Raw genomic sequence first — 27,131 nt, 5'->3', positions numbered from 1 at the left:
ATAGATAAAACACAATGCCATTTACAATACAAACAACTTCAAACTTTGCTAATGCGAGACCTATTGCATTGCAAATGCTTGTTGTTGTTGGTGTTCCTTTTTTAAGCAAGTACTTTCATTTGCATATGTTTATGTTTATTTTACTAGTAAAGCACACACTTGATAGTCTCTAGACGCAATCAGAGAGGGCTCCAGTGGAGATTAGTAGACTGCCTATGGTTTAGGTTACATGGTCACTGGCATGCATTAATTTAGTCCTACATTCAATCAATCAATCAGGGAATTTTGAAGCGAGCTACTCACCCGTGAAGGTCTCAAGGTGCTGGGGAGGTGGGGTCAGCCGAAGAGCCAAATTAAATTGCACTGTGGAGTGTTGATTTGGCATCGGTTAGGTTGGGTGGATGGTAGACTTATATTCTTGTGTGTGACTCCATTGAGTCTCATTGTGGTGACAGTGTACCTGACCTTGGCTGCGGGTTTTATTTCATTCAGAGGTGTCTCTTTGCAAATGTTAAAGCTATTTGTGGTATGCTTGTTCTCTGGGTGACAGACCACTTAGAGGTTTCTTGTTGCAAATTCTAAAGTTATTTGTCTTTTGCTGGGGGTCTGGTTGGAAGGGTGATACTGGTAATCATTGAACTGCTATGTAGTGTAATCTGGTGGGTTTGGAATGAACTGGGCTGAAAAGGTGGGCCTATTGCTGGGAGGGGAATTTGTAAAAAGTAAAAGGTTTGGAGCCCATCCGTTACTTACCATTTGCTGGCTTGATTGTCATTCTTCTCATCTACAATCTGCCCTACTTCAAACTACCTCACTCCAAGTACCCCAATCAATCAATCAATCAATCACAGACATTTATATAGCGCACTACTTACCCGGAGGGTCTCAAGGCGCTAGGGGGGGGGGGGGGGTGCTGCTACTGCTCGAATAGCCAGGTCTTGAGCTTCTTCCTGAAGGAGAGGTGGTCTTGGGTCAGGCGCAGGTCGGTCGGGAGGGAGTTCCAGGTCTTGGCGGCCAGGTAGGAGAAGGACCTTCCTCCTGTTGTCGTTCTTCGGATGCGGGGGACGGTGGCGAGGGCGTGGCTGGCTGATCGGAGATGTCGTTTGGGAGTGTAGAAGTTGATGTGGTTGTTGAGGTAGCTCGGGCCTTGATCGTGTAGGGCTTTGTGTGCGTGGGTGAGGAGGCGGAAGGTGATTCTTTTGTTGACGGGGAGCCAATGCAGGTCTCTCAGATGTCCAGAGATGTGGCTGTGTCGTGGGATGTCGAGGATGAGTCTGGCTGAGGCGTTCTGGATCCGCCGGAGTCTCTTCTGGAGCTTGGCGGTGGTTCCGACATAGAGGGCGTTGCCGTAGTCCAGTCGGCTGGTGACGAGGGCCTGGGTGACCGTCTTCCTGGTCTCGGTGGGGATCCACCGGAAGATCTTCCGTAGCATGCGCAGGATGTTGAAGCATGACGAGGAGACGGCGTTGACTTGTCTGGTCATGGTGAGGGAGGAGTCCAAGATGAAGCCCAGGTTGCGTGCGTGGTCTGTCGGTTTGGGTGCGCTGCCCAGGGCGGGGGGCCACCAGGAGTCGTCCCAGGCGGAGGGCGAGGAACCCAGGATGAGGACTTCCGTCTTGTCTGAGTTCAGTTTCAGGCGGCTGGTCGTCATCCACTCGGCTACGTCTTTCATCCCTTCGTGAAGGTTGGCTCTGGCGGCGGTGGGGTCGTTGGTCAGGGAGAGGATCAGCTGGGTGTCGTCAGTGTAGGAGATGATGTTGAGATTGTGTTGGCGTGCGATGGCCGCGAGGGGGCTCATGTAGACGTTGAAGAGGGTGGGGCTCAGCGAGGATCCTTGAGGGACGCCGCAGATGACTTCGGTGGCCTCTGACTTGTACGGTGGTAGACGGACTCTCTGTGTTCTTCCGTCGAGGAAGGAGATGATCCACTCCAGTGCCTTCTCCTGGATTCCTACGTTGCTGAGGCGCTGCACTAGGGTGCGGTGGCAGACAGTGTCGAATGCCGCGGAGAGATCTAGGAGGATGAGGGCCGCTGTTTCTCCGTTGTCCATCAGGGCCCGGATGTCATCGGTGGCAGCAATGAGGGCGGTCTCGGTGCTGTGGTTGGCTCGGAAACCAGACTGTGAGGGGTCGAGGGATCCATTCGTCTCGAGGAAGGCGGCCAGCTGCTTGTTGACGGTCTTCTCGATGACTTTGGCTGGGAACGGGAGGAGCGAGATGGGGCGGTAATTCTCGAGTTTGGTGGGGTCCGCTGTAGGTTTCTTTAGTAGGGCGCTGAGTTCGGCGTGCTTCCAGCTCTCCGGTAAGGTGGCGGTGTCGAAGGAGGTATTGATGATGTCCCGCAGGTGGGGTGCGATTATCGCGTCGGCCTTGTTGAAGACGTGGTGAGGGCAGGGGTCGGTCGGAGATCCGGAGTGGATGGAGTTCATCATGCGGATGGTGTCTTCGGTGCTGATCGGAGTCCAGGCGCGGAGGGCGGTGGTGGGGGGCGGTGGTTCGGTTGTGGCGTGCGTCGGTTGGGTGCTGAAGCTGTTGTGTATGTCCGCGATCTTGTTGTGGAAGTAGGAGGCGAGGGAATTGCAGAGGTCTTGCGATGGGGTGATGTCGTTGTTTCCGGCGTTGGGGTTGGAGAGCTCTTTGACGATGTTGAAGAGTTCCTTGCAATTGTGTGCGTTGTTGTCCAGCCGGTCCTTGAATGCAGTTTTCTTAGTGGCGCGGATCAGTTGGTGGTGCTTTCGGGTGGCAAGCTTGAGGGCGGTCATGTTGTCCGGTGTAGGTTCCCTTCTCCAGGCTTTCTCGAGGGCTCGGCAGTTCTTTTTGGAGCTCTTGAGTTCGTCGGTGAACCATGGGGCCTTCTTACTGCCGGGTCTGCTGGGCGGGGTCCTCAGTGGGGCGAGTTTGTCCGCTCAGTTGTTGATCCACTTCGTGAGGTTGTCGGCGGCCTGGCTGGGGTTCGCTGAGCTGGCGGGGGGGTGCTGGCTCAGGGAAGCGGCGAGCTGGTCGGCTGTGATCTTGTTCCAGCTTCTTCGAGCAACCGGTTGCTGGTGGTGGTGGATCGTCGTTCTTCTGAAGTCCCAGTCCTCCTCACTCCACCCAAACCTACCCCACAGTGATCTACTCCACTCTACTCCATTCTACTCCACTTCACTCCAATCTGCTCCACTCTTCAATCCACTCTACTCCAATATACAACACTCCACACCAATCTACCCTGCTCCACTCCAATCTACCCGAACCTACCCCATTCCAATCTCCCACCATCTACCCAGTTCAGTCCAATCCACCCCAAAGTACCCCAGTCCAATCTACTGCAATATGCCTCTCTTCCCTCCACTCGAATCTACCCTATTCCACTCCACTCAAGCCTACCACAATCCACCACACTGCACTGCAAACTACACTGCTTCGCTCCAGTCTACCCCACTCCACTCTAATTTTACCCAAGCTACCACACTCCATCCCAATCTACTGTACTCCACTCCGATCTACCCCAATTAAATGCACTCAACTCCACTCCAGTCCACCCCAATCTACCCCACTCCACTCAAATCAACTTCAAGCTACCCTACTCACTCCAATCTACCCCAATACACTCCAATCTTCTCCAATCTATGCCACCGCAATCTACCCCACTCCAATCAAATCTACCCCAAACCAATACAATCTACCCCGCTCCTCTCCAATCCCCCAATCTACCCCACTCCACTCAACTTCACTCCAATCTATTACAATCTACCCAACTCCAAACTACCCCACTCCACCCCTCTCCAATCTACCCCAATTCTCCCCACTCCACCCCAATCTATCCTATTCCATTTCACTCCAATCTACTCCACTTCAATCTACCCCACTCCACTTCAACCTACCCCAATCCACCCTACTCAACTCCAATCTACCCCAATCTACCCCCGCTCCACTCCAATCTACCCACACTCCACTCCAATCTACCCCACTCAAATCTACACCACTTCATTCCAATCTACCCCCTCAACTCTACTCTATCCCATTCCACTCCAATCTACCCGCCTCCATTCCAATCTCCACTGAACTCCAATCTACAACACTCCACACCAATCTACCCCACTCCACTCCAAACCAACCCAAATCTACCACCCTCTAATTTACCGCAATCTACCTCACTCCAAACTCCCACAATCTATTCCAGTCCACTGCCATGCACCCCAATGTACCCCACTCTACTTCATTCCAAACAGGGCAATCTTCCCCAGTTCACTCCACTCCAATTCACCCCATTCTACCCTGTTCCACTCAAATCTACCCTACTCCAGCCTACCCTACTCCACTGCAATCTATCCCTCTCCAGTGTACCCCACTCCAGTCCAGTGTACCCCCACTCAACCACAATCTAACCCACTTCACACCAATCCACCCCACTCTAATCTACCAGCCCTCCTCTACTCCACTTTAATCTACCACACCCCACTCTACCCCATTTCAATCTACCTCAATCCAATGTACCCCAATATACCCCAATACACCCCACTCCACTCAAAGCTACACCATTCTACTCCACTGCAATCTACTCCAGTCTACCACACTCCACTCCAATCTACCCTACTCCACTTCTCCACTCCAGTCTAGCCCTCTCCAATCCAATCTGCCATAATCTACCTCATCCAATCTAGCCCACTTCAATCAACCCCACTCCACTCCACCCTAATCTACCTCTCTCCACTCCAATCTACCCCTCTCCATTCCAATCTCCCCCAGCCATCCCAATATACCCCACTCTACTCCAATTGACCCTAATCTACCCTACTCCACTCCAAAGAACCCCAATCTACCCCACTACACTCAATTCATCCCCCGATCTGCCCCACTCCACTCCAGTCCCCCCTACTTCAATATATCCCCTTCATTCTACCCAATCCACCCCACTCCACTCCATTCTACCCCAATCTAACCCACTCATCTTCAATTTACCCCAATCTATCACACTCCACTCCAATCTACCCACTCAAATCTACCACACTCCAATCTACCCCACTCCACTGCAAACGTCCCATTCTTCCCCACTTCTCTCGAATCTACCCCACCCCACTCCATCCCACTCTACTCCAACTTTCCCCAATCTACTCCACTCCACCCAGTTGTCCTCAGTCTACTCCAATCTACTCACTCCCTTATAATCCAATTCCCTCCAATCTAGTCCAGTCTACCACACTCTACCCCAAACTGGCCCCACTGAACTCCAAATTCACCCAACTCCACTCCACTCCAATCTACTTCAACCTACCCTACTCCAACCTACCTCACTTTACCCCACTACAATCTATCCCACTCTACCCAATCTACACCACTCCAATCTACCCCACTTTAACACACTTTACTTACTTCACTCTACCCCACACTACCTCACTCCACTCTACCCAATCTACCCCCAATTCAACGCACACCAATCTACCTCACTTCACCCCACTCTTAGACACCCCAACTCTCACCACACCACTAGATTTTAGCCGTGCTGAACAGCAGCCACACTGGTGTACAACAGGGCTAAAACATATTGTAACAGCACATAGGCGAAACCTGTTGGCTTTGCCAATGCTTGAATCATTTTGCCCCAAAGTCCATGAAATTGTGGCATAAGAAAGAAGCTGAAGGGAGATTATTTACTTAGTTCAGGCAAAACATCTGGGATGTTTTTGTCTCTTTTTAATTTTCATTTGGTTTTTGCAATGATCAGGGCATGCATGGGTCGAGTAGAGTGTGCATACTGTTAGGTTTATTGCGGGTAGGTGGGTGCTGAGCCTTCTAGACATTTGTAAGTGAGGCATAGTGCTTTGGAACTGATTCTGATATAGGTGTTTAGCTATAACAGATTTGTAAGATGACGTGTCATTGTAAAGAGTATCAATAACCTGAAATTGTGTCCCACCACTATATTTTGGAACTTTTGTAGTCTTATTTGCGATCATAGAAGTATGTTCACAGGGTGTTGGTATAGCCTGGTAGACCAGTACACCTACTACTATGGTGTGATGTTCTAAAGGTACGAGGAGGAAAGTTCTTTTGCCTATAAAGTACCCAAAGAAAGTGGTTGGTGGGAGCATTCTATTTAGTTGTGGTTTCCATTTATTTCTCACAAGTGTATTTGTGTCTTCTGCATATGAATTGAAGGAGAGGCAGTCATTTATGATTACATTCATCATAAACTTGAGGTATGTATTGACTACAATGTGATAGAGACATCCCATGGGGACCTCTTACACTACTGGGTTCGCAGGGTGGGGGATGGGACGCTGCTAGAGGCAGCAAAAAGTCCAATGAGGGTACCATTCTAGATGATACTTGGTGAGTTATCATTAGCATGTTGGTGAATATATTATTAGGGGTCTCTCAGTTCCTTATCTGGGGCTAAAAATAGCTTGAGTGGTGCCAAGAATGTGTTTGGTGTCTAAGTGACTTTGGATTTAGGTAGGGGCCACCTACTCCAGTATCTTGGAGTTCCACGGGAGTCCTGCACTTTAGCATCAGTTTTTCAGGTTAGTTGAGATGAGTGCGCAGTTTTAGAGTGGGTGAGGTGATGATTGTTCCAATGCAGCATGGATTTCTATTGTTTGCAGGCAGCTATTAGTGAATGTGGACATGTTTCTTCCAGTATTTCTATGTGTCTGTTTTTCGTCTGCCATGATCATGAATGGTGTGGGGTTGCTGAAGGCTAGATTTAGCCCTCAATTTTGGGGCTTCCTCCCATGAAGAATGCAGCTTATGAGTTTAAAAGCGCCTACGTTTGTGGGCTAGATGTTCTGGTGCATTGAGGGTTGGCAAATTATTTGGACTTCTTTGAGTCTATGCAGCTGTTTATGGAGGCTGCTCTGTCCAAAAAGTGTTCTATTTTTGCAGTCAATATTATTTTGTGGGATGTGGAGGGAGTCTTCAGGGAAATGGACAATCCTTTATAAACCATCCCATGAGCTTGTTTATTAACAAAAGCCAATTTCCATTTATTTGAGCTACGTTTCAATACGGAAGGTATGCCTAAATATTTTGAGCTCTCAGTGCTTCAATATCTAGTTCATTCAATCTAGACTTCTCCCACAGACAGAAGCAGGCAAGCTCCTCCCTCCCTGCAGTCTAGTCACCTTCTGGGCTCATCTAAATGAAGAAACTCTATTTTCATAGATGGGTTCATGCAGATAGGAAAGTGTGTGCACAAGTGGAGGCACTGTGCAGGAACTAAGCGGTGATAGGACTCTGGCGGGATCATACAGCCTGGACTTCTGGCCATGTCGCAGATGTCATGCCTGGTGTTCCATTGCACATTGGTGGTGGTTGTTAACCATACCTAAGAGCTTGAAGCTCTAGAGGAAAATCAGTTGCCTTGTTAGAAACAAATGATAATGGTCATTGACCAACAACTAATGCAAATAATAAGGCACCCCTGGACCGCCAGTAAGACGAATGGCAGGGTCAGGTCCAGCTTGCACTGATTCAGTTTTCCAAAAAGGTAAAAGGAAAACCTATCCACCTCTGCTTCCTCAGACCTCGAGGCAGGTGATGGTTCAGGCCCTGATTCTCTCCCACCTGGACTACGGAAAATCAATATATTTGGGCACTGCCAGAGTAGATACTTGGAAACAATAAGCTGTGCACAATGCTGCTTCACGCATCACAGCCGTCATCGCCAGGCTAGCTTGAATCCAGTGGCAAAGTGAGCAAGGGACTCACGTCTGAGCATACCCTGCCAATTTAGGGCAAACAAAGCGATACAAAAGGGGATGATGGACGGAGCGTTTGAGCAAATCAAACACTCACCCCCAATCAACTGATCTGGATTTAATCCATCACCATTCTTTAGCTCACTCAGCCACCCCAGACGTGAGTCCCTTGTTCACTTTACCACTGGATTCAAACTAGCCTGGCTGATGACGGCTGACATGCCAGAAACTAGTCCCAGAATGCTTGTTTCTGGTCCAGGGAATACAAGGCTTTGGCAGTTCGGGCTGGACTGTTCCCATGAGGCACAGGGTCAGACTGATTTGCATATGGCCATGTCTGAACTGGGGTGGCGGAGTGAGCTAAAGAATGGTGAAGGATTAAACCCAGATCAATTGACTGAGGGTGAGTGTTTGATTTGCTCAAACGCGCCGTCCATCATCCCCTTTTGTATCGCATCATTAGTTTACAACAGGCCTTTTTTGCAACAGTAGGTGAGACCTAATGAGGCATTGATTTGCTACAGCAAGGAATTGCATACCTGGGTTTCACCTTCCTCAGAGTCAGTTGACAGAGACTGAGCATCATACAGCTTGCAGACATCTCCATTTCTTTACTAATGTATTTATTAATGAATTTTTATGAAGCCCGGACTTTACCCAAAGATGTTAGAGAAATACAAAGTTACAAACATTTGCTACTTACGATTATTATAAAAGGCACAAAGATACATAGGGTTAGTTCCTTGTTTCGATCATTAGAAAGGCACGGCCCGCCAGATTGTGTGAGTATGAAGGTGGTATGAGTAGTAGAGACAAGGTTATGTTACGAGGGTAGTGCAGTTAGTCTCAATCTCGGTCCCGGGAAGGGTACATTATCCTGAGGGAAGTTGGCTAAGGGGACAACTTGCCAAAATGTCTTTGTAGGAGAGGTGTTTTCAGCTCCATTTTGAAAAACTGCAATGAGGAAGTAGTGCATATTTTCAGGGGTGAGGAGTTGCTCATAAAGTGCGTGTTTATTTTATTTCTACTCTGTAGGAATTTAACTCATTCTGTGGCTTGATCGTATTTCCACAAAAGGCGAGTGCCAATAGTTTGGAGCAAGCAATATTAGGACCATTATACAGATGTTCTTTAGATAAAAAGACTGCAGACCTGCCAACTTACACGGTGACACCATGTGTAACACAGTATCGGCTTCCTTCACACAGTCACAATATCACAGGACGGCAGGGATGACAAGCTGAAAACCTACTACACAGAGTGATTTTCTAGATCTTTTTAGGGAGCTCTGGGTAGCAATATCCATTGAGAAGTGTAAAAACACCATAGGACATCTTGGGCAGCATCAGCAAGGTTTAGTTTTTCTTTTTTTGGAAGGGGGTTAATAGGGGGAGAGGGCAGGGAGCTTCTTAGGTAGCTCCCAACATCAGGCCCCAACCTCTCCAAGGCCACCCCTTCTCACACAGTGAAATTGATTTGTAAGCAGGTGTAAACCAGATAAAAACGCTTTTTCCCTGAAATGCATTCTTACATTTTAAATCTGTGGAAAATAAATAGCAATGTTTCTAAAGTGCTGCCTAGAATAAAAGGACTGAAAATAAAAGTGATTTAGAGAAGCAGTTGTGTTAGTCTTCAGACTGACACAAGTTACTGCAATGTTGTAATGTGTAAGTGTATCTTTTGGCAAAACTAAAGTTGTGCATTGTGCAACAGAGACATCTGGTGCTCTTTACTGGAAGTGTCTTCTGGACTCATAGTGCAGAAATTGTCCATAATTCCAATATATCTTATAACAAGTTCTTACCTCACACTGTTTCCAATCCATCTTTAATAACTTCTTTTATTTGAGAATTATAATCTAAACTTCACCTTTTCAATGTTGGAGCGAATAGTTTTTTTCTGCATAAAACAATGCACTGAGAACTGCCCACACTTTACTTGCCTTTACTCAATACCATATTATCACAATGGGATCAATACACTTGGGGGCCGATTCCGATTCGGTAAACCAATCGTACGACCAAAACGAATCCGTAGCCCTTTCCGTACGACTCGGACAATTCCGTCCGAATCGCATAGTGTGATTCGTTTGAAAAATATACGACCGAATGGTTGTGAACCGTATGAAAAGCAAGGGAAAATCTGTACGACACGGACCCTCACAGTTAACCGTACAAATCGTAAACATGCTGTACGACCCGACTAGTACGATCCGGACCGGGGAATGAGAACGCGATTCGTACGGAAAACGTTGCATATGAGCGATTCGTACGGAGAGCCACACAATCACATACGCACTGTACCCCTGCAATCATGGGGTGTATGTACTATACCCCTACGCACCGTACCCCTGCAATCATGGGGTATACGCACCATACCCCTGCAATCATGGGGTGAACGCACCATACCCCTGCAATCATGGGGTGTACGCACCGTACCGGGGGGGGGTCCGTTTCGTACGCGGTTCGAGTAGAAATCTCCTTTTCCGGACGTTTTGAGCTCCCATAGAAAAAGAGTCGTACGGAGTGTTGACAAGACGAATCGTACTTGCTGGGTCAGAAAATGCTGCTTGGATCCATACGGACATCGCGTACTGCGTGTTCCGAATGCGAATCGTACGGATTTTTAAGTCGTATGGTTTTTCGTACGATTCGTACGGAGATCTGCTTTGGGTCTGAATGGTACTTCATGGTACGTACGGGGACGTTTAAGGGTACGATCCGTACAGGAAATATGCTCCGTACGCCTATTTGTAAGGGATTTTACCGAATCTGAACCGGCCTCCTATTGTTTATGGTATATTGGTTTATTGATTTATTGTGACATGTTTCTTAAGCTTTTGCGCTGGGTCTGAACTAATTTACTCTTTAGTAACCAATTCATGATTACATAAGATTTTCATTCATGTTCATGAGGCAGCAAACGTAATATGGTCTCTCAGTAATTTATATTTCACAGTGGCTGTGTTTATTCTAATAGATTTTGCTCAAAGCATCTCTTACTAAATGTTTGAACTATTAACTCAGTGTTTAGGTCTAGTGAAAAAGTTTTTCTTGTTTTGCTTTATTTACAAACCAGGAACTCTTTTTTTTATAGCTTGTCCATAATAAGATATATTATTTGTACTGGGTTAGATTGTGGAACCATCAGTGCAATGATAGCACAATTAACTCTCTAAAAACTACAACTGTATGATGCTTCATTAACAAAGGAACATTTACGTTATTTTCTTTTTATTTAAACCAACACATTTTTTACAAACAGTCTGCTGGATCTGTGTTAAGTATTTAGCACCTGAACATCATGCTCACATTGTTTAGTCTGACTATCTCATATATTTGGTTTATTCTGTTACTGGTTGGCTGTCAAGAGCTACGTTCTTTTATTGGCAGGTCTAGACATTTGAGTAAGTTACTGAAATATGTGTTTTTAATTTTAGCAACAAAAATTTCAATTTCCAAAGATACTTCAGATACTAGAGATGCCTAATCTAAAAGAGCTAAGAATGATCCTCCACCCCCAATAAGCTCTCATCTACTACTGTACTTGATAAGATTTAGAATGAAATAAAGGCTTTGCAACACTTTGTGGATGCTAACAACAAAAAAGCTTCAACAAAGTGATGACAGATGAGTGACATTGGAAGTGGAATAGGGAATAAGTGATGACCAAGATGTACCACTTAAATATCAGAGCAAATGGAGGACTTAGAAAACAGGCATCGTCTTAATAATCTATGGTTTTATAGCCTTTCAGAAGAAGCCAAGGGGGAAAATTTATTAGGGTGTTTTTTAAGAAGTCTTTACCTAAACTTCTTGGGCTGCTTAATATAAATTAATTGAATTTTCAAAGGGTTCATCATTTAGTCAAGAAATCTCTATCGTCCAGTAGGAACAGGAAACTTAGGGGAGTGGCAATGTTATGTTTGTAGAATACTCAATCAATGTCAGTTCTCACTGTCGCTAAGGAAAAGAAACAATTAAATGGTCTGCTTATAAGATTTACATATCAGAAGACTTCTTTAGAGCAACTTCTGCTAGGAAAAGGGAATGTGTGGCACTGAGACAGCACGTAAAGAACTTAATGACAGACAGTGATTGGCAAATCCCTGTCTTTTTAAGATGACTTACCATAGTAATAATTTATCAAGAAGTACACATTTTACAATACAGAAACTTCTAAAACTGAACATACCTCATTTTGCAATAGTTCTCTAGTTGGGTATATTTGACTTTGAGCACTGAAGTTATTGTGTAATAGCATGTGTAATATAATATTTTTATTTTGTATGTAATACTGTAATTGTGGTACCCTGTTTTGTTTCTCACTGCCATATTACTTAGTTATATACTTTATTCTTGTTAGGCCATTTTGATTGATTGTCTACTCTATATTTGCGGTCTATTAATCTTTTTCATAGTAAGTGTCATCAGCTCCAGAGTCTGCAATTGAGCTGGTACATGTCCTCTATTATAATACCTTCTTTCATTCCTTCTTTTGTGTTCCCTTTTTTAATTTATCTATTTTCTTCCTTTATTCTACAGTGTATGGAGAGGAAATGTTCACTTTGAAACCACTGTACTATTGCCAAATAAAGCATAATTTAAAATATTTTATAATTTGAATATTAATTAACTCCATTATGTTTAGCCTATTTGATAACAACTAATGCTTGTTGTTTATAACTAAATATGAAGGTGAAATGTTATGGAGGTTTGAATAAAGCTGAGAAAATGGTAGCTATTTTTTAAGTCAAAAAAGAGAGTGTAACTGTATTGAATGCATTGTAATAGGTCTCCAAGTATTTATCATACAAGAATTTCTACTGTATTTGAAAACCTTTACAGGGATAACCATTCTGTAGTCCAAGATCCACTACAAACAAAATTGGATAAATATTTTCAAAATAATATCATGCTGGATCAACAGTTATTAGATTCTGGTTCTCTTGATTCTGATATTTACCTAGTCGAGATGCACAAATCTATCACTGCTTTAAGGAAAGGAAACACTCTGGACCTTTTGGCTTATATATTGTTTTTCTCTTTATCCCATGTATTCTTATCAGGACAAGCTCAACTTTTTAATTCCTTTATTTCTTCTAAAGAGGTAGGGATATGCAAAAAATACTGTCGTATTTCAATTGTTAATAATGATTGTAAAATCTCTGCAAATGTTTTAGGCCCTGATTTGTATCAGGGCAGATGGCCTGCCATTCCACCATGGGGACAGAGAAATTACACCATCCTTATGATGGAGAGACTGTGTGTCTAATTTATAAATGACCGCTAAACAGTTAGTCATTTATAGAGGTATTGCCAGGAACTACCGTCACAGTAGTTCTTGTCAATGCATTTTACTCTGTGCTACGGGGCTGCATCAACAGGACGCTGTCCTGTAGCACAGAGTATTCTTTTTTCTTTACAAAAAGAACATACCGAAACGGGATACCCTGCAGTTTACTATGTTTTGTAGCTTTTATGAAGTGCCCAGGAAGGCGTATATTGTTGTCATCTTGAAAAGGGCAAACTTCTCCCAAGTCAGACCGGCTCCTATGTTTTCACAAATGTTTTTGGGGGATATTATCTTTAACGTACTCTGCTTTTTTTTTTAAGTTGCTGTAAGGCTGAGGAATAGCATCAACTAGATATCCCACGTGGCTTAAGGTGATTACCCCTTGCTAATATGCACTGTATTAGCTGTGTTTGCACAATTAATTGAGATTTTATGTATCTTTAACATTTTTATGTTTCATTTTTATTGGTGTTTCTTGGCATTATATGTTATCTGCTGTATTGTACTTTGTCTGTGCTTTTATAGTTTTTTCTATTTAAAACCTGATAAAACTAACTTTGAATTGACTTGATTTCAATTCATCTTCAAATGTACACTATTCTTTAAATAGGTATTATTTAAGTCCAACGGCTTTATGTACTGTCATTATTTTAAATATATTTTATATTCTTAAATGTAAAGCCTACCTCAGTCCATCAATGTTGGCACATCCATTACAAGTTCCATGGAATGCTCTCCTCGAATTTAATCTGCCAAAAATGGTGTTGGACCAATCAAGGCCGAATGCCTAGACAAGGAATCTCCCATTTTTATGCAACGCTCTCCCCATCAGTTTGCGTGCAAGGCTATCTTCGCCATTTCTCCAGCTGAGGTTGTTGATACGTGTACCAGTGGGTTTAAATTAATGAAAACTGTTATGCCACTGCAAAAAGACAGATCCGCTTGTTGTGTGTTTTAAATTTGAGGACAATATGTTTCCAATAATGTTGGAACAAGGCAAATAAATTCTTGTGCAGCTTTTCCTCCTCAGGCTATCCACCATGTCTGGCACCTGTCAGTGGTGTGCGCCCCACAGCACAGTGAGGCTTCTGAGGTAATTGAAATTTTTATGGTCAAATGTGTCCCCAACGTGTACCCCAACGGCTCCATGTACGAGTTTCAAGTACATGTAATTTCCCTCCACAACCGAATCTGAAGACGCAAATACATTTGCGTCCAACGTTAACATGTCCTCTATCAGATCCACCATGAATGGATCGATAATTCAGTTCCTAAGTATGCCGTGCCACCGTCTTTACATGGTGCACTTTCACGTTTTTTCCTGGCTCTGCCGAGCTAGGCCCTGATTTCTGTCTTCAAGCCACGTCTGTCTCTGCCTCTGAAAGCTGCAGCATGGAGATGCATCCCTGACCTCTACCTTACTTCCTGCCAAGCGAGCGGTGCCCGGCTCGGCCTGGTCTGCCTGCCAAAAACAGTATTTTACCTTCAAGTTATCAGCGTGGCCAGCTCAGCTCCTCGAAAACACATTCCTGTCTAGTGATTTAGGTAAACATATCCCCGGCTGCAGAGCAAAGAGCAAGTCTTCCTGTCTCCGTGCAAGTAATTTACAGTTCCCGTTGCCAGAGTAGGCCCATGGCCCCGCACGTAGACACGCAGACACCTATGCATGCACTAACATTCAGTATAGAGTAGCCTCTGCCCAAGAGACCTTTTACTCTAGATTAAACATCCTCCAAATACTAGATATCAGATATGTTATAGGGACAGGTCGATCTGACATGCCAGACTTCTGTCTCCTCTACTAGTGCTAAAAGTCAGACCCTTAGCTTCCTCCAGATGTACGTCAATCACACGTCATATTAGCTGCGCTCGCATTCAGGCCACAGGTTTCAGCTGACTCTGCAAGAATTCTCTAAGCATCCACCCACTTGTAACACTTTTCTGTGACGTTTCCAGTGTACGCCTCTGTGTACACCCTTGTTCACGCCTCTTTGCTACGCACATGTGTTCTTATCATATACATTTCACTTGTCACGCCTACTGTATTCACTGCCATTGTGTCATTTTACTATATATGTCATGTACTGTTAATAAATCGTTGACATCTTTCTGCCATCATTGCATACCCGACCCCTTGTATTGATGGAATTGATTTCCATGGCTCGAGTCATCATTCTTGATTAAAGCCCTTAAGACTCAGACACCACAGACTCTGCCTCTCATTTGATTGAGCTATTTCTTTACTTGTCTGAAATTATATGGCAAACTCGTATACGGTAAAATATTTACCACATAATTTGGCGCCCGAATAGGGACCCCTCCCCCACCCCACGCGCCGGTGATGCGTCGCAGGCTTTGCCCCCGACTACAGCTGTGACGGACCCCATGCGCATCTGCAGGTTTTCCTGTATCTCCCTCAGGCCTACAGAGGTGACGGAGACTGCGGTCGACATCCAGACGAGGCGGTGAGGAGTGCGGAGGATCCCGACCAGAGCCCAGCCGAGAGAGCAGTGTCCGAGGTATCGAGAGGCCCACCTGTAGCGTCGAGGCGCATGCGTAGTGCGCAGCAGCAGCAGCAGCAGTGACGTCATAGCGGTCCAGTCCAGTCGAGTTTCCGAGGCCTTCCGTTCCGTGCTTCCCGGTGAGTACCGTTGCTGGGGACGCATCAAGACGGGTGCATTAATTTGTGTCCGGTCAAGACGGGTTTGGGTACACAGATCCGGTCTGCACTGTTTTAGCAGTGTATCTGTACTGTTTAGCAGTGCATCTAGTATTCAGTTATCAAGTTATTGTTGTTCGTTTCGAAATGTTTCAATGTGTTTCGATGTCGTGGTATGAGTGATTGTTTGCATTCTTTTACTGTGTTTATTGTGTCTAGATCGAGGTAGCTATGCCTTTATTTTCGAAATTACGACAGATAGGAACTAGGAAAGGGATACTCGAAGAAGCAGTCCCCATCCCACCCCGGGACACTCCTGGACATTTTATGTACCACAAGCACGGCTTAGACGCCATATTATACCTAGACTTGTGGGTGGATTATACGAAGGACTTAGCAGAGAATCAGAGATGGCCCGTTACAGGGACATGGGATGCCGAGTGCATCATGAGAGTAGAGGAAGCGTTGTGGAAAAAGAAAGCCAGACAGTCACAGAAAGATGCCATTGAACTATGGCGTAAAGAATCACATAGACGGACAGAGAAGGCACTCAGAAAAATAGAGAAAAGTAGAGAGGATTCCGAAAAAGCTAAAGAAAAAGAACTACTAGAAGAAGGAGAGCGAGTTAGAACGGAACAACGCGAAAGACAAAGCAACGCAATCATGACGGGACTGTATCCAGTCCTGGCCGAGGGCCTGCCCAAGGCGACCCCGGAAATACCGAAAGATCTGCCCCCTCCATTGGTTCCGACTAAATTACGTCATAAGACTGCAGCAGACATTTTCCTTTCTTCCTATTTAGACGACGTAGCTCCCGCATATACCAATGTACCCATCAATGTACCCGTACCACCTGCTGACAATAATCTGCCCCCAGGTCCGCAACAGCAGATCCTTACTGATCCGACCAGGACCCCTCCACGTCACCAGGTTCCCGCACCTGTTCCCCCTGGTATTCATCCGCTTAATCCCTTTGGGCCCGCTGCTACTCAGGGTCCAACTCCGTTACAAATACCGACCCTACAGCCAGGTTATGCTCAATCCTCCGCCTCAGGAGGTGCTACAGGAGGTTACCGCACCCCGCCACATTTACAACGAATAACAATGAGAGAATTAGCAATGCAGCGAACACCTAAAGCAGCCCCAGCCAAAAAACGTAAAGAACAGCTTACAGATTGCAGATATGATCCAGTGCCTGGCAAAACAGGACCCATGATGTTAGCCTCCCTGCGTTTAAGACGTGTTACAGATTATTTGGTGTTATTACCAGAAATGCCAGACCATCTAGACAATATATATCATTTTATCAGAACAGGAGAAAGACCGGAGTGTATTAGTGAAGCCATGGCACATCAGAAAGTAGAGACAAAAACTTTAATTATGCGATTCTTGATTAATTGTTTGATAAGGGAACAAGATCAACCCAGCTTTCCGCAAGAAGAGATGGAGAGATTGTCAAAATGGAGTCAGAATATTGCAGAATGTAAACATGATAGAGAGAAATGTATACATGCTATGGTTAGAAAGATCCGTAAAGAAATAGTAGCAATACATGCCCGACGAGAAACTGAAAGGCATTCCGAGTCAGACGATAAAGAAACCTCAGATGAGGAAGAACCAGAGAATCCAGCAGAAACCTCGCAACTAGCGAGGGGAGACATGGTGGCATATGTAGGTAGAGAGAAACTCCCTAGACCATATCCTCTTGATAGGCCCTCCGACAGACCCATTCGTTTAGAAAGTAAGAAACGTTACCTTTGTCCGATACCAGAGCGACGTTCCCTTGAGCATATATTTCAAATCACTGATAAAGTACTGAAAGAAAGAGTAGGTTATCACGAACTCAATACCTTACGTGATCAGGAACTAGCCCGGTCCGCAGTACAGTGGGCCGGGAATGACAGCATCTATAAAGACGATTCAGTAGTGCAAACATTTTTAAGTCTTACTCCAGAAGAACAGCGACTAGCTGGTATATATATGACCCAACACCTCATTATACAGTATGAAAACCAAGCATCTGATCCAGGTCCGTTATATAATTTATTGCAAGACTTACTCCTGAGAAGATGGAGAGGTCTAGGTACCGATCTAATTGAAATGATTTTAGAACAACGTCATAAATATAGAACTTTCTTGACTCCACATCTTGTTTCCGTTCCACCCCCAGTTAGGCAACCATATCACCTAGACAAACAGAATCCTTTACGAGAAGTACATCCAATCCGGAAACCCGATGATACCCTTGAACGCGTGTTTGTATACACGCCCATAACTAAAATGGAATTATTAGAAATGAAGAAAATAGTGCCCAGTCATGATAAAGACCCTGCAGGTTTTCACCGTGAAATAAAAGACATGTTACTCATGGGGGATTACACCTATCCCGACATTATGAAAATACTGAAAGTGTTATTGCCTGCCGGTATTTACGAGAAACTCAAGGAAAAAGAATGGGAGGTGGGAGACAAAAAGATTAATTGGGCTGAATTAGAAACCGAGGAAACTGGTCGAACCCCAGGTTTAGGTCTTGGGGAGAAAACTAAAGCATTACCAGGATTGTTAGTACAGGTTTTGCCAAGGTTGTTGGCAACTAAAAAGGAGGACTGGGATGCAATCTCAGCCTGCAAACAGAAACACGACGAAGACACTAGTGATTTTTATTCCCGATTCGAGAAATGTTTTATTATTAATAGTGGCCTGAAAACAAGTAGCGAGTCATACCCACACCTTTTTGTGTCAAAATTAGTCGAGAATTCCCTGCCCCAGGTTAAGAACCGTGTACTGAAAGTCGAGAGCACATGGCAAGCTAATACGCCTTCCCAAATGTTACAAATGTTACAGTACCACCAGAACAGAATTAGGGAAGAACATGATCACGAACAGAGACGTATGAAAGACACGAAAATGAAAGTACTAGTTGCTCAGACAGTTCCAGCTGATGGTCATAAAAGGGGTACGACACTATCCATTAATTCAAATTCAGCAGCTCCTGTTAAAGGGACATGCAACTATTGTAAACAGCCAGGTCACTATGTAAACGATTGTGCAGTTTTGAAACACAACATAGCCACAGGTAAAACTAAAGAGAGGCCGCGTCCTCCTAGACCGGACCAGGTCCAACAACACGTTCCACAGAATATTCAGCCTATGCAGATTCCACAACAGACCGTAGCGGTACCACAGCCACAACCCATTGCCGCAACACAACATGTTACACAGCAGATGTACCAGTATGCACAATCTGACTATCCCGATTATCAGCAATACACATGAAACAGCCTAGAGAGGGAGGTTGGCTTGCCCCTTATCGAGGTTCCTGTAGATCAAGAAGGTCCTTATGTACACAGTCAGGTATTAGGGAAGGATAGAAAATTTTTGATTGACACAGGGGCAAGCAGAACGACCATCAGTCATGACAAGGTTCCAGGGGCACCCCTCTCAGGCTCACAGAATGTTTCCCTTGGATTTTCAGGAAAGCCTATAGTCAATGAAGTATCAAAACCTGTTCCCCTAGCAGTTGGTCCATTATCTCGTACTACAGACTTATTGCTCACGAAATCATGTCCAGAAAACTTGCTTGGTATTAAGACCCTGAAAGCTCTAGGAGCTGTAATTTGTTGTTCTCCGGAAGGAGTAAGGTTGTTCCTTCGTGATTTTAAGGGACATTATGTATTGAGAGATTTTGATCCTAGGTTACAGAATGTACCTGCACATTTGTGGGCAAAAGGCCCCACTGATGTAGGTTGTATGCACATTACTCCATATCGTGTCACACTCAAGCCAGGAGTAGTACTACCACGTATCCGACAATACAAGTTACCACCAGATGCTGTAGTGGCTTTACTGAAAATCATTGACGAGCTCATTGCACAAGGAGTGGTTGTAGAAACCGACTCCAATGTTTGTAATTCCCCTATCATTCCAATTCTTAAACGTACAGATCTAAATGCACCTCCCGTTTATCGATTAGTGATCGATTTGCGAGAATTAAATAAATGCATTATACCACAGTATCCTGTGGTCCCAGACATTTCATCCCTATTGACAGCTATTGATTCCGAAGCGACGTTCTTTACTGTAATAGACCTCAAGAACGCCTTCTTTAGTGTCCCCATTGATCCGGAAAGCCAATACCTTTTCGGATTCTGTTTAAATGGCCGAAGCTTCAAATTCACACGCGCACCTCAAGGATTCACAGAAAGCCCCAGCATCTACAGCCAAGCATTAAAACGACAGCTTGACAGTATTCACATGCCTGCCAACACTGCCCTACTCCAATACGTCGATGATCTATTGATCACCGCCCGTAGTGAACCAGAATGTGAACAAGCATCACTGACAGTTTTGCATTTTTTGGCGGACAAGGGACACAAGGTGTCTCCTTCGAAGCTACAATTCTGTGCCCAGCAAGTGGTGTACCTTGGGCACTTGCTGTCCAAGTGGGGTAGGCAGCTGACACCCGAACGAATTCAGTTAATTGCACATCTTCCGCAACCCAAGACACAGAAAGAAGTACGAGCCTTTATTGGACTCACTTCCTACTGCAGACAATGGATTCCACAATATGCATTTCTAGCGAAACCACTTATACAGTTGACAACACAGGAGGCAGCGTCTTCGACTGTCCTCCCTTGGACTCAGGAACATACACAAGCTTTTGACGAGTTAAAGAAAGCCTTATGTCAAGCACCAGTTTTAGCAACCCCATGTTACAGCAAACCTTTTACACTTTTTGTCACAGAACGCGATGGCACAGCGTTGTCGGTTCTCACTCAGCTACAAGCAGACAAACACAGACCGTGTGCTTATTTTTCGAGTACATTGGATCCAGTAGCCCAGGCCTTGCCTGCGTGCTTAAAGTCAGTCGCAGCAACAGCTCTAGCAATCAGACAAAGTGACTCCATTGTATTAGGACATCAATTGACAGTACAGGTTCCACATTCTGTAGAGGTTCTCCTAAACAGAACACAGACTCAACACTTGACTATAGCATGACTGACAGGTTATGAATTGACACTATTCCAACCACACATAGAAATCAGACGCTGCAATACACTGAATCCTGCTACACTTCTACCATCGAGCACAGCAGATCCTACTCCACATGATTGCGTGGATGACGTTGACACAATTACGAAACCCCGACAAGACTTGACAGATGTTGCATTACCTAATCCAGACCTGACACTTTATGTGGATGGTTCATGTTTAAGGACAAGCACAGGAGAGTTAGTGGCCGCATATGCAGTGACCACTGAAACTGAAGTTATAGAAACACATCGCATTGACACCCTGTCTGCTCAAGCAGCAGAGCTCATTGCTCTGACCCAAGCCTGTATACGAGCCAAGAACTTGAAAGTAAACATATACACAGATTCCCGTTATGCATTCGGAGTCGTACACGACTTCGGTGTCCTCTGGCAAGAAAGAGGTTTCTTAACCTCTCACGGAGCCAAGATTCAGCATGGCCCCCTCATTCAAGCTCTGTTAGAAGCCATACATTTGCCTACAGCTATAGCTATCATGAAGTGAAAAGCACATACGAAAGTCATAGACACTATTTCTCAGGGCAACGATTTTGCAGATCGAATAGCGAAACATACAGCACTGACTCAAACTCAAACGACTGATATGGCAAAGACTGATGTAAACTCACCAACACACTGTATGACCGTCAGGGACCCCACACAAGATGTCATCGACATACAGACACATGCTACTCCAGATGAAATAAAGAAATGGGCTGAACAAGGAGGGGTCCAGACAGACCAAGGATGGATGACGAAGGGAAAGACCACATGGTTTCTCCCCAACTCTATGGTTCAGGTTATCATCAACACAGCACATAGTCCAGCACATTTAGGCGAAAAAGCCATGTTAAACAGTATACAGAACCTCTGGTTCAACAAGCATTTACGAGCAGCAGCAAAACAGAAAGTGCGTACCTGCATGATCTGTTGTCAGTTCAATCCAGGAAAAGGTGTTCCCGTAGAGCAAGGTGGATTTCATCCTCCCGACTATCCTTTTGAAGTCCTCCAGATGGATTATATCCAGATGGAAAGATGCCGAGGATTTAAGTATGTCCTCGTAGTTGTATGTGCCCTATCCCGATGGACAGAAGCATATCCCGTCCCAGATTATACTGCCCCGACCACTGCCAAGCAGCTAGTTCGTGAGTTTTTTCTTCGATACGGTTTGCCCCGTGTCGTGTATTCAGATAACGGTCAGCCATTCTCATCTGAACTTATGAAGCAGGTCTCACTTCTATTGGGGTACCAGTGGAAGTTTCACTGTGTCCGACATCCTGAGGCAGCAGGTCTCGTGGAGCGGCACAATCAGACTCTGAAAACTCGCCTTGCCAAAGTGTGTAAAGAGAAGGGAGTGGATTGGATAGTAGCTTTGCCAGTTGCTCTTTTTTATATGAGAATGGTAGCCCATTCCAGGACAGGGCTATCCCCGTATGAGGTGGTCTTCGGTAGACCTCCTAATATGTGGGGGACGCCTCTGCCGTGAAAAATTACAGATGTTGACAGTACTATGCTGACAGATTACCTTGCTTCCTTGATGTCTGCACTACAATCATGTCGTTCACAGGTTGCGGCAGCCTTCCCAGACAACACCGAAGTGAAGCCACATGAACTGGTCCCGGGGGACGTTGTAGTCGTCCGAAATTTCGACAGGTCAAGCCCTCTGGAGCCCCGCTGGAAGGAGCCGAAGATCGTTTTGTTAACAACCAGGACTGCTGTAAAGTTGGAGGGGCGGAAGGGCTGGGTTCACTCAAGTCATGTGAAACGCTTTCATGGACTTCCGCCAAAGACTGAATCTCAGAACTCTCACATACCAGAGACTGATACCAAACTCCCCCTCTTAGAGAAAACTCCCCAAGAGGAGTATCGACAGAAATTGAGGTCTAGTAAGTCAGACAGTTTAATTGTTTAAGTCCCTCTCGGGTGAAGCGGTTAGGCAGTTTCTGACAATGTATAAGTTAGACCCAAATAGAGAGAGAGATAGACAGGAGACCAAGAAACAAAAATATCGTAAAAGTCTCCGGAGCAGATGCGTCTGCACATTGCTTATTATGTTTTTTCTGAGTCTCACGATTATTGCTATGAGTTGGATGTTATATATGTATTTTCCTCTTGCACATTCTTTTTCTAATGACACTGTCGAGCACACGTTTAGTGCTCTTCCTCCACACGAATTGTCTTATCGACTTGCGTTGCGCAACAATACATTTATTCGTATGTTACACCATTCTCACCAGATCAACAATGCCACTAATTGTTGGATATGTGGCCGACTCCCTCCCTATCAGAACTACAAGGGAGCTCTGCCCCTCTTTCCTTACCCGTTTACACATAATGGTTCTTGTGGTGCATGGTTTAGTTTAATATCCTCTATAAACACCGAATCTAGAGTTTCCCAAAGCAATTGGATATGGGGAAATCTGAACACAGTCATGAACAAAGCATGTTTTTCAAACGAGGAGGGTCTTCCACAAATGACAGGGACAGATTTGGAAAATGACGTGTATGGATTAGGCAATTTTACACTTAACCTCATGATTCTAAATGTTCAGTCAGAGACTAGTCCGGACTTACCATCCATATCAGTTCTACCAGCGAAAGGTGTATTGTGTGTCAGAAAGAATGGTTCAGTACATCTAGGTCACAGTGACTGTACTACTGTGGTCGAATTTAGTGATAAAGGTAAGTCTACATTCAAAGCTTCCAGACACTCCTACTTTATATGTGGTCAGACAGCTTATGTCTGTCTACCTCCAGACTGGGATGGTACCTGTTTCATTGCATTCTTATTGCCACCAGTATTCCTAGCCCCATCTGACTATCACAGGAATTCCCGCCTTAATATTGTTAGACACAAGAGAGACCTCCCAATAGTTGATCAGACTGAAACTACATGGGAACAATATACAGATTTCAATAAAGGATTCTTTCCCTATCTAGGCACTGTCTCCAATAGTAAACTGATACGCAAATTAACCAAAATACTTGGAGCCGTAGTGAATGAGACTACTTCTGCTTTGGGCAACTTAACAGAGGAGCAGTCTGCTATGAGACTTGTTGTTCTTCAGAACCGCCTTGTCCTTGACGTCATCCTGGCCGATAGGGGCGGAGCTTGTAGAGTCATCGGATCCAGTTGCTGCGTGTTTATTCCAAATAACGCGCCATCGGTCTATAAAGCTATCACCAGACTTCACGAAATTGCCCATCTGATACACCAGAATCCAGGCTCCTGGACTTGGTCCGGTTGGCTCTGGAGTGTAATCACAGCCTGGGGATGGAAGCTACTGTCATTCCTAGGAATCATATTGGCCATAGTGTTCAGTTGTTGTCTATGTCTACAATGTGGGCCAGCGATTTGCGGCTTGTGCGCCACAGCTTGTGTTCCCCATTCAAGTTCACGCTCCCATTCCCGAAGAAAGAAAGAAGAGCAGATGATGTTATATGAACAGATTGATGGTCTCATGAAAATCGATATATCTTGAAGGGTCCTTAGGGGACAAGGAGGGAATGAGGTAATTGAAATTTTTATGGTCAAATGTGTCCCCAACGTGTACCCCAACGGCTCCATGTACGAGTTTCAAGTACATGTAATTTCCCTCCACAACCAAATCTGAAGACGCAAATACATTTGCGTCCAACGTTAACATGTCCTCTATCAGATCCACCATGAATGGATCGATAATTCAGTTCCTAAGTATGCCGTGCCACCGTCTTTACATGGTGCACTTTCACGTTTTTTCCTGGCTCTGCCGAGCTAGGCCCTGATTTCTGTCTTCAAGCCACGTCTGTCTCTGCCTCTGAAAGCTGCAGCATGGAGATGCATCCCTGACCTCTACCTTACTTCCTGCCAAGCGAGCGGTGCCCGGCTCGGCCTGGTCTGCCTGCCAAAAACAGTATTTTACCTTCAAGTTATCAGCGTGGCCAGCTCAGCTCCTCGAAAACACATTCCTGTCTAGTGATTTAGGTAAACATATCCCCGGCTGCAGAGCAAAGAGCAAGTCTTCCTGTCTCCGTGCAAGTAATTTACAGTTCCCGTTGCCAGAGTAGGCCCATGGCCCCGCACGTAGACACGCAGACACCTATGCATGCACTAACATTCAGTATAGAGTAGCCTCTGCCCAAGAGACCTTTTACTCTAGATTAAACATCCTCCAAATACTAGATATCAGATATGTTATAGGGACAGGTCGATCTGACATGCCAGACTTCTGTCTCCTCTACTAGTGCTAAAAGTCAGACCCTTAGCTTCCTCCAGATGTACGTCAATCACACGTCATATTAGCTGCGCTCGCATTCAGGCCACAGGTTTCAGCTGACTCTGCAAGAATTCTCTAAGCATCCACCCACTTGTGACACTTTTCTGTGACGTTTCCAGTGTACGCCTCTGTGTACACCCTTGTTCACGCCTCTTTGCTACGCACATGTGTTCTTATCATATACATTTCACTTGTCACGCCTACTGTATTCACTGCCATTGTGTCATTTTACTATATATGTCATGTACTGTTAATAAATCGTTGACATCTTTCTGCCATCATTGCATACCCGACCCCTTGTATTGATGGAATTGATTTCCATGGCTCGAGTCATCATTCTTGATTAAAGCCCTTAAGACTCAGACACCACGGGCTCTGCCTCTCATTTGATTGAGCTATTTCTTTACTTGTCCGAAATTATATGGCAAACTCGTATACAGTAAAATATTTACCACACTTCCAAAGAGGAAGAATGCATAAGCATACAACAAAGTTTTTAAAAAAATTACACATTAGAAAATCTATATGTGCAGGTGGTGTGGTTTTAGTTTTAAACATGTACCTACCCCTTTACTTCCATATTTGCAGACTTGAACGTCGTACACCGCGCTTTTTCGACAATCTGTCTCTTTGATTGTGAAGTTGATGCTAAAGTGAACCCCCCAGTCAAAGTTCTGCAAAGTAAAGAAAGGATAGAGGCAGTTAGGTGGTTTAGCGTATGTATGTGGGGTATGCTTGTCTCAATAGTCTTATCAACATTTTTTTTTAAGTGTAAATGTAAATGTAAATGTGTGGGACTTGTAAAGCGCACAGCTGCCCGTAAGCGTCCCGGCGCTGAAGACTGCTGGGGAACCCGTCCTGGCTTTCCCTGTGAGATGGTCCCTTCTGGGTATCTCCAAGGTGAAACCAGGCATCACCGGCGTCTGTGGGGGGCCGTTGTAGAGATGAGGCAAGCTTAATGCCCAGAGTTGTGTGATCCCTGGTTAGAGTAGGCACCGAGGCGAGAATTATTGAGTCCGCTGACCCTGGTCCACGACCCTGCCGCGTCGGGAATTGAACCCTGGTCCCAGGCCGTTCTCTGCTTCTGGGTCTGCCACCTCTAACCAGTGAGCCACACCACTCCAGTGAACATAGTGGGTTGATGATAGGTACATGCTTCATTCAGTGACGTAAATATCCCTGAGAGGCGAGGCCAATTATAGCTGCTTAACCTGGGACTAATATCACTATGCCCAGGTAGGTCCCAGCACTCATGTTTGTTGACCGGGACTTACTTTTCATCAACAGACTTTAACCTAGAGTAAGAGGGGAAAGAAAAGCAGAAGGGTAGAAAGAAATAAAGAGGAAGAGAAATATAGGAAAACAGTGATAAAGGGATAAAACAGGGAAGATAGACAGCAAGTAAGTGTATAGTGTTGGAGAAAGAGGCCCGGGTGGAATCAACACTCAGCAATTGATAGTGCCGGAGGCAGACTGCAAAAGAAAAATGTTAATTTTTGATTTTCTTTTTCACAAAGTAAATATTGCTTATATCTGGACGTCTTGCCTTCAGGTAGAACCTATAAAAGGGCCATTAGATTGTTCCAGTCATTTAATAAATTACTGATAGAGCTTCTTTCTCATGTTGTATATCTGAGATAGCAAAAGGTAAAAATCTTCACTATGCAGCAGGTCCAACATGATGCATCTTTGGTGTCAGGGATAACTCTGACCATTTCTGTAACACTTACGTTATAACACTAGCTCTACATCTTCATTTACACAAATATTTACCTCATACTCTGGGTCTATCAGTCCCCCTGTAACTGGGTCCTCTGCTACAGCCAGGTGGGACATGAGTGGCACATGTGTTAGTGCTACTTTTATTTGTGTAGCATGTGTTTGTCACATGGGGCACTAGCGACACAGGAATCCCGTATGTTCTCCTAAATCCAAGTAGTGCCTCAGAAAGTGGGTGAAGATAGACACTGACAGTACTGTGAATTGCATGGCTAATTTAGGACAGTCTAGAGATCCTTTGAAGTAGATGAAACTTTAACTTGTGGAGGAGAGGAGACAGATGGTCCCTTTAAAAGTCCCATGCCATTTTCTTGCACTCCGTTCACTGGAAGTGGACACAGGCTGATGCAATCAAGCGGGCAAGCCTCTGACCCAAGAGTAGTCGGACTTGAGCACAAATGCTTCATCACCATTAGTGGCAATGCCAATGC

The 27,131-nt window shown here is 45.0% G+C and overlaps 1 protein-coding gene across 2 annotated transcripts in view; it reads right to left on the bottom strand.

The window, feature by feature from the left end:
• Positions 1–27,131, bottom strand: part of LOC147685215 (cathelicidin-2-like) — a 74,736-nt gene that overhangs the window by 19,550 nt on the left and 28,055 nt on the right. The window contains exon 2 of one of the 2 annotated variants that reach the window (XM_086941124.1): positions 25,488–25,595. The exons of the other annotated variant lie outside the window; for it this stretch is intronic. Coding sequence (XP_086797250.1) covers positions 25,488–25,595 — 108 coding nt within the window. The remainder of the gene's footprint in view (positions 1–25,487; positions 25,596–27,131) is intronic. 2 annotated transcript variants of the gene reach the window in all.

This window comes from Lissotriton vulgaris, chromosome 10 (assembly GCF_964263255.1).
Source record: "Lissotriton vulgaris chromosome 10, aLisVul1.2, whole genome shotgun sequence".
NCBI classification, from domain to species: domain Eukaryota; kingdom Metazoa; phylum Chordata; class Amphibia; order Caudata; family Salamandridae; genus Lissotriton; species Lissotriton vulgaris.
This window is presented reverse-complemented; position numbering and strand designations above follow the sequence as displayed.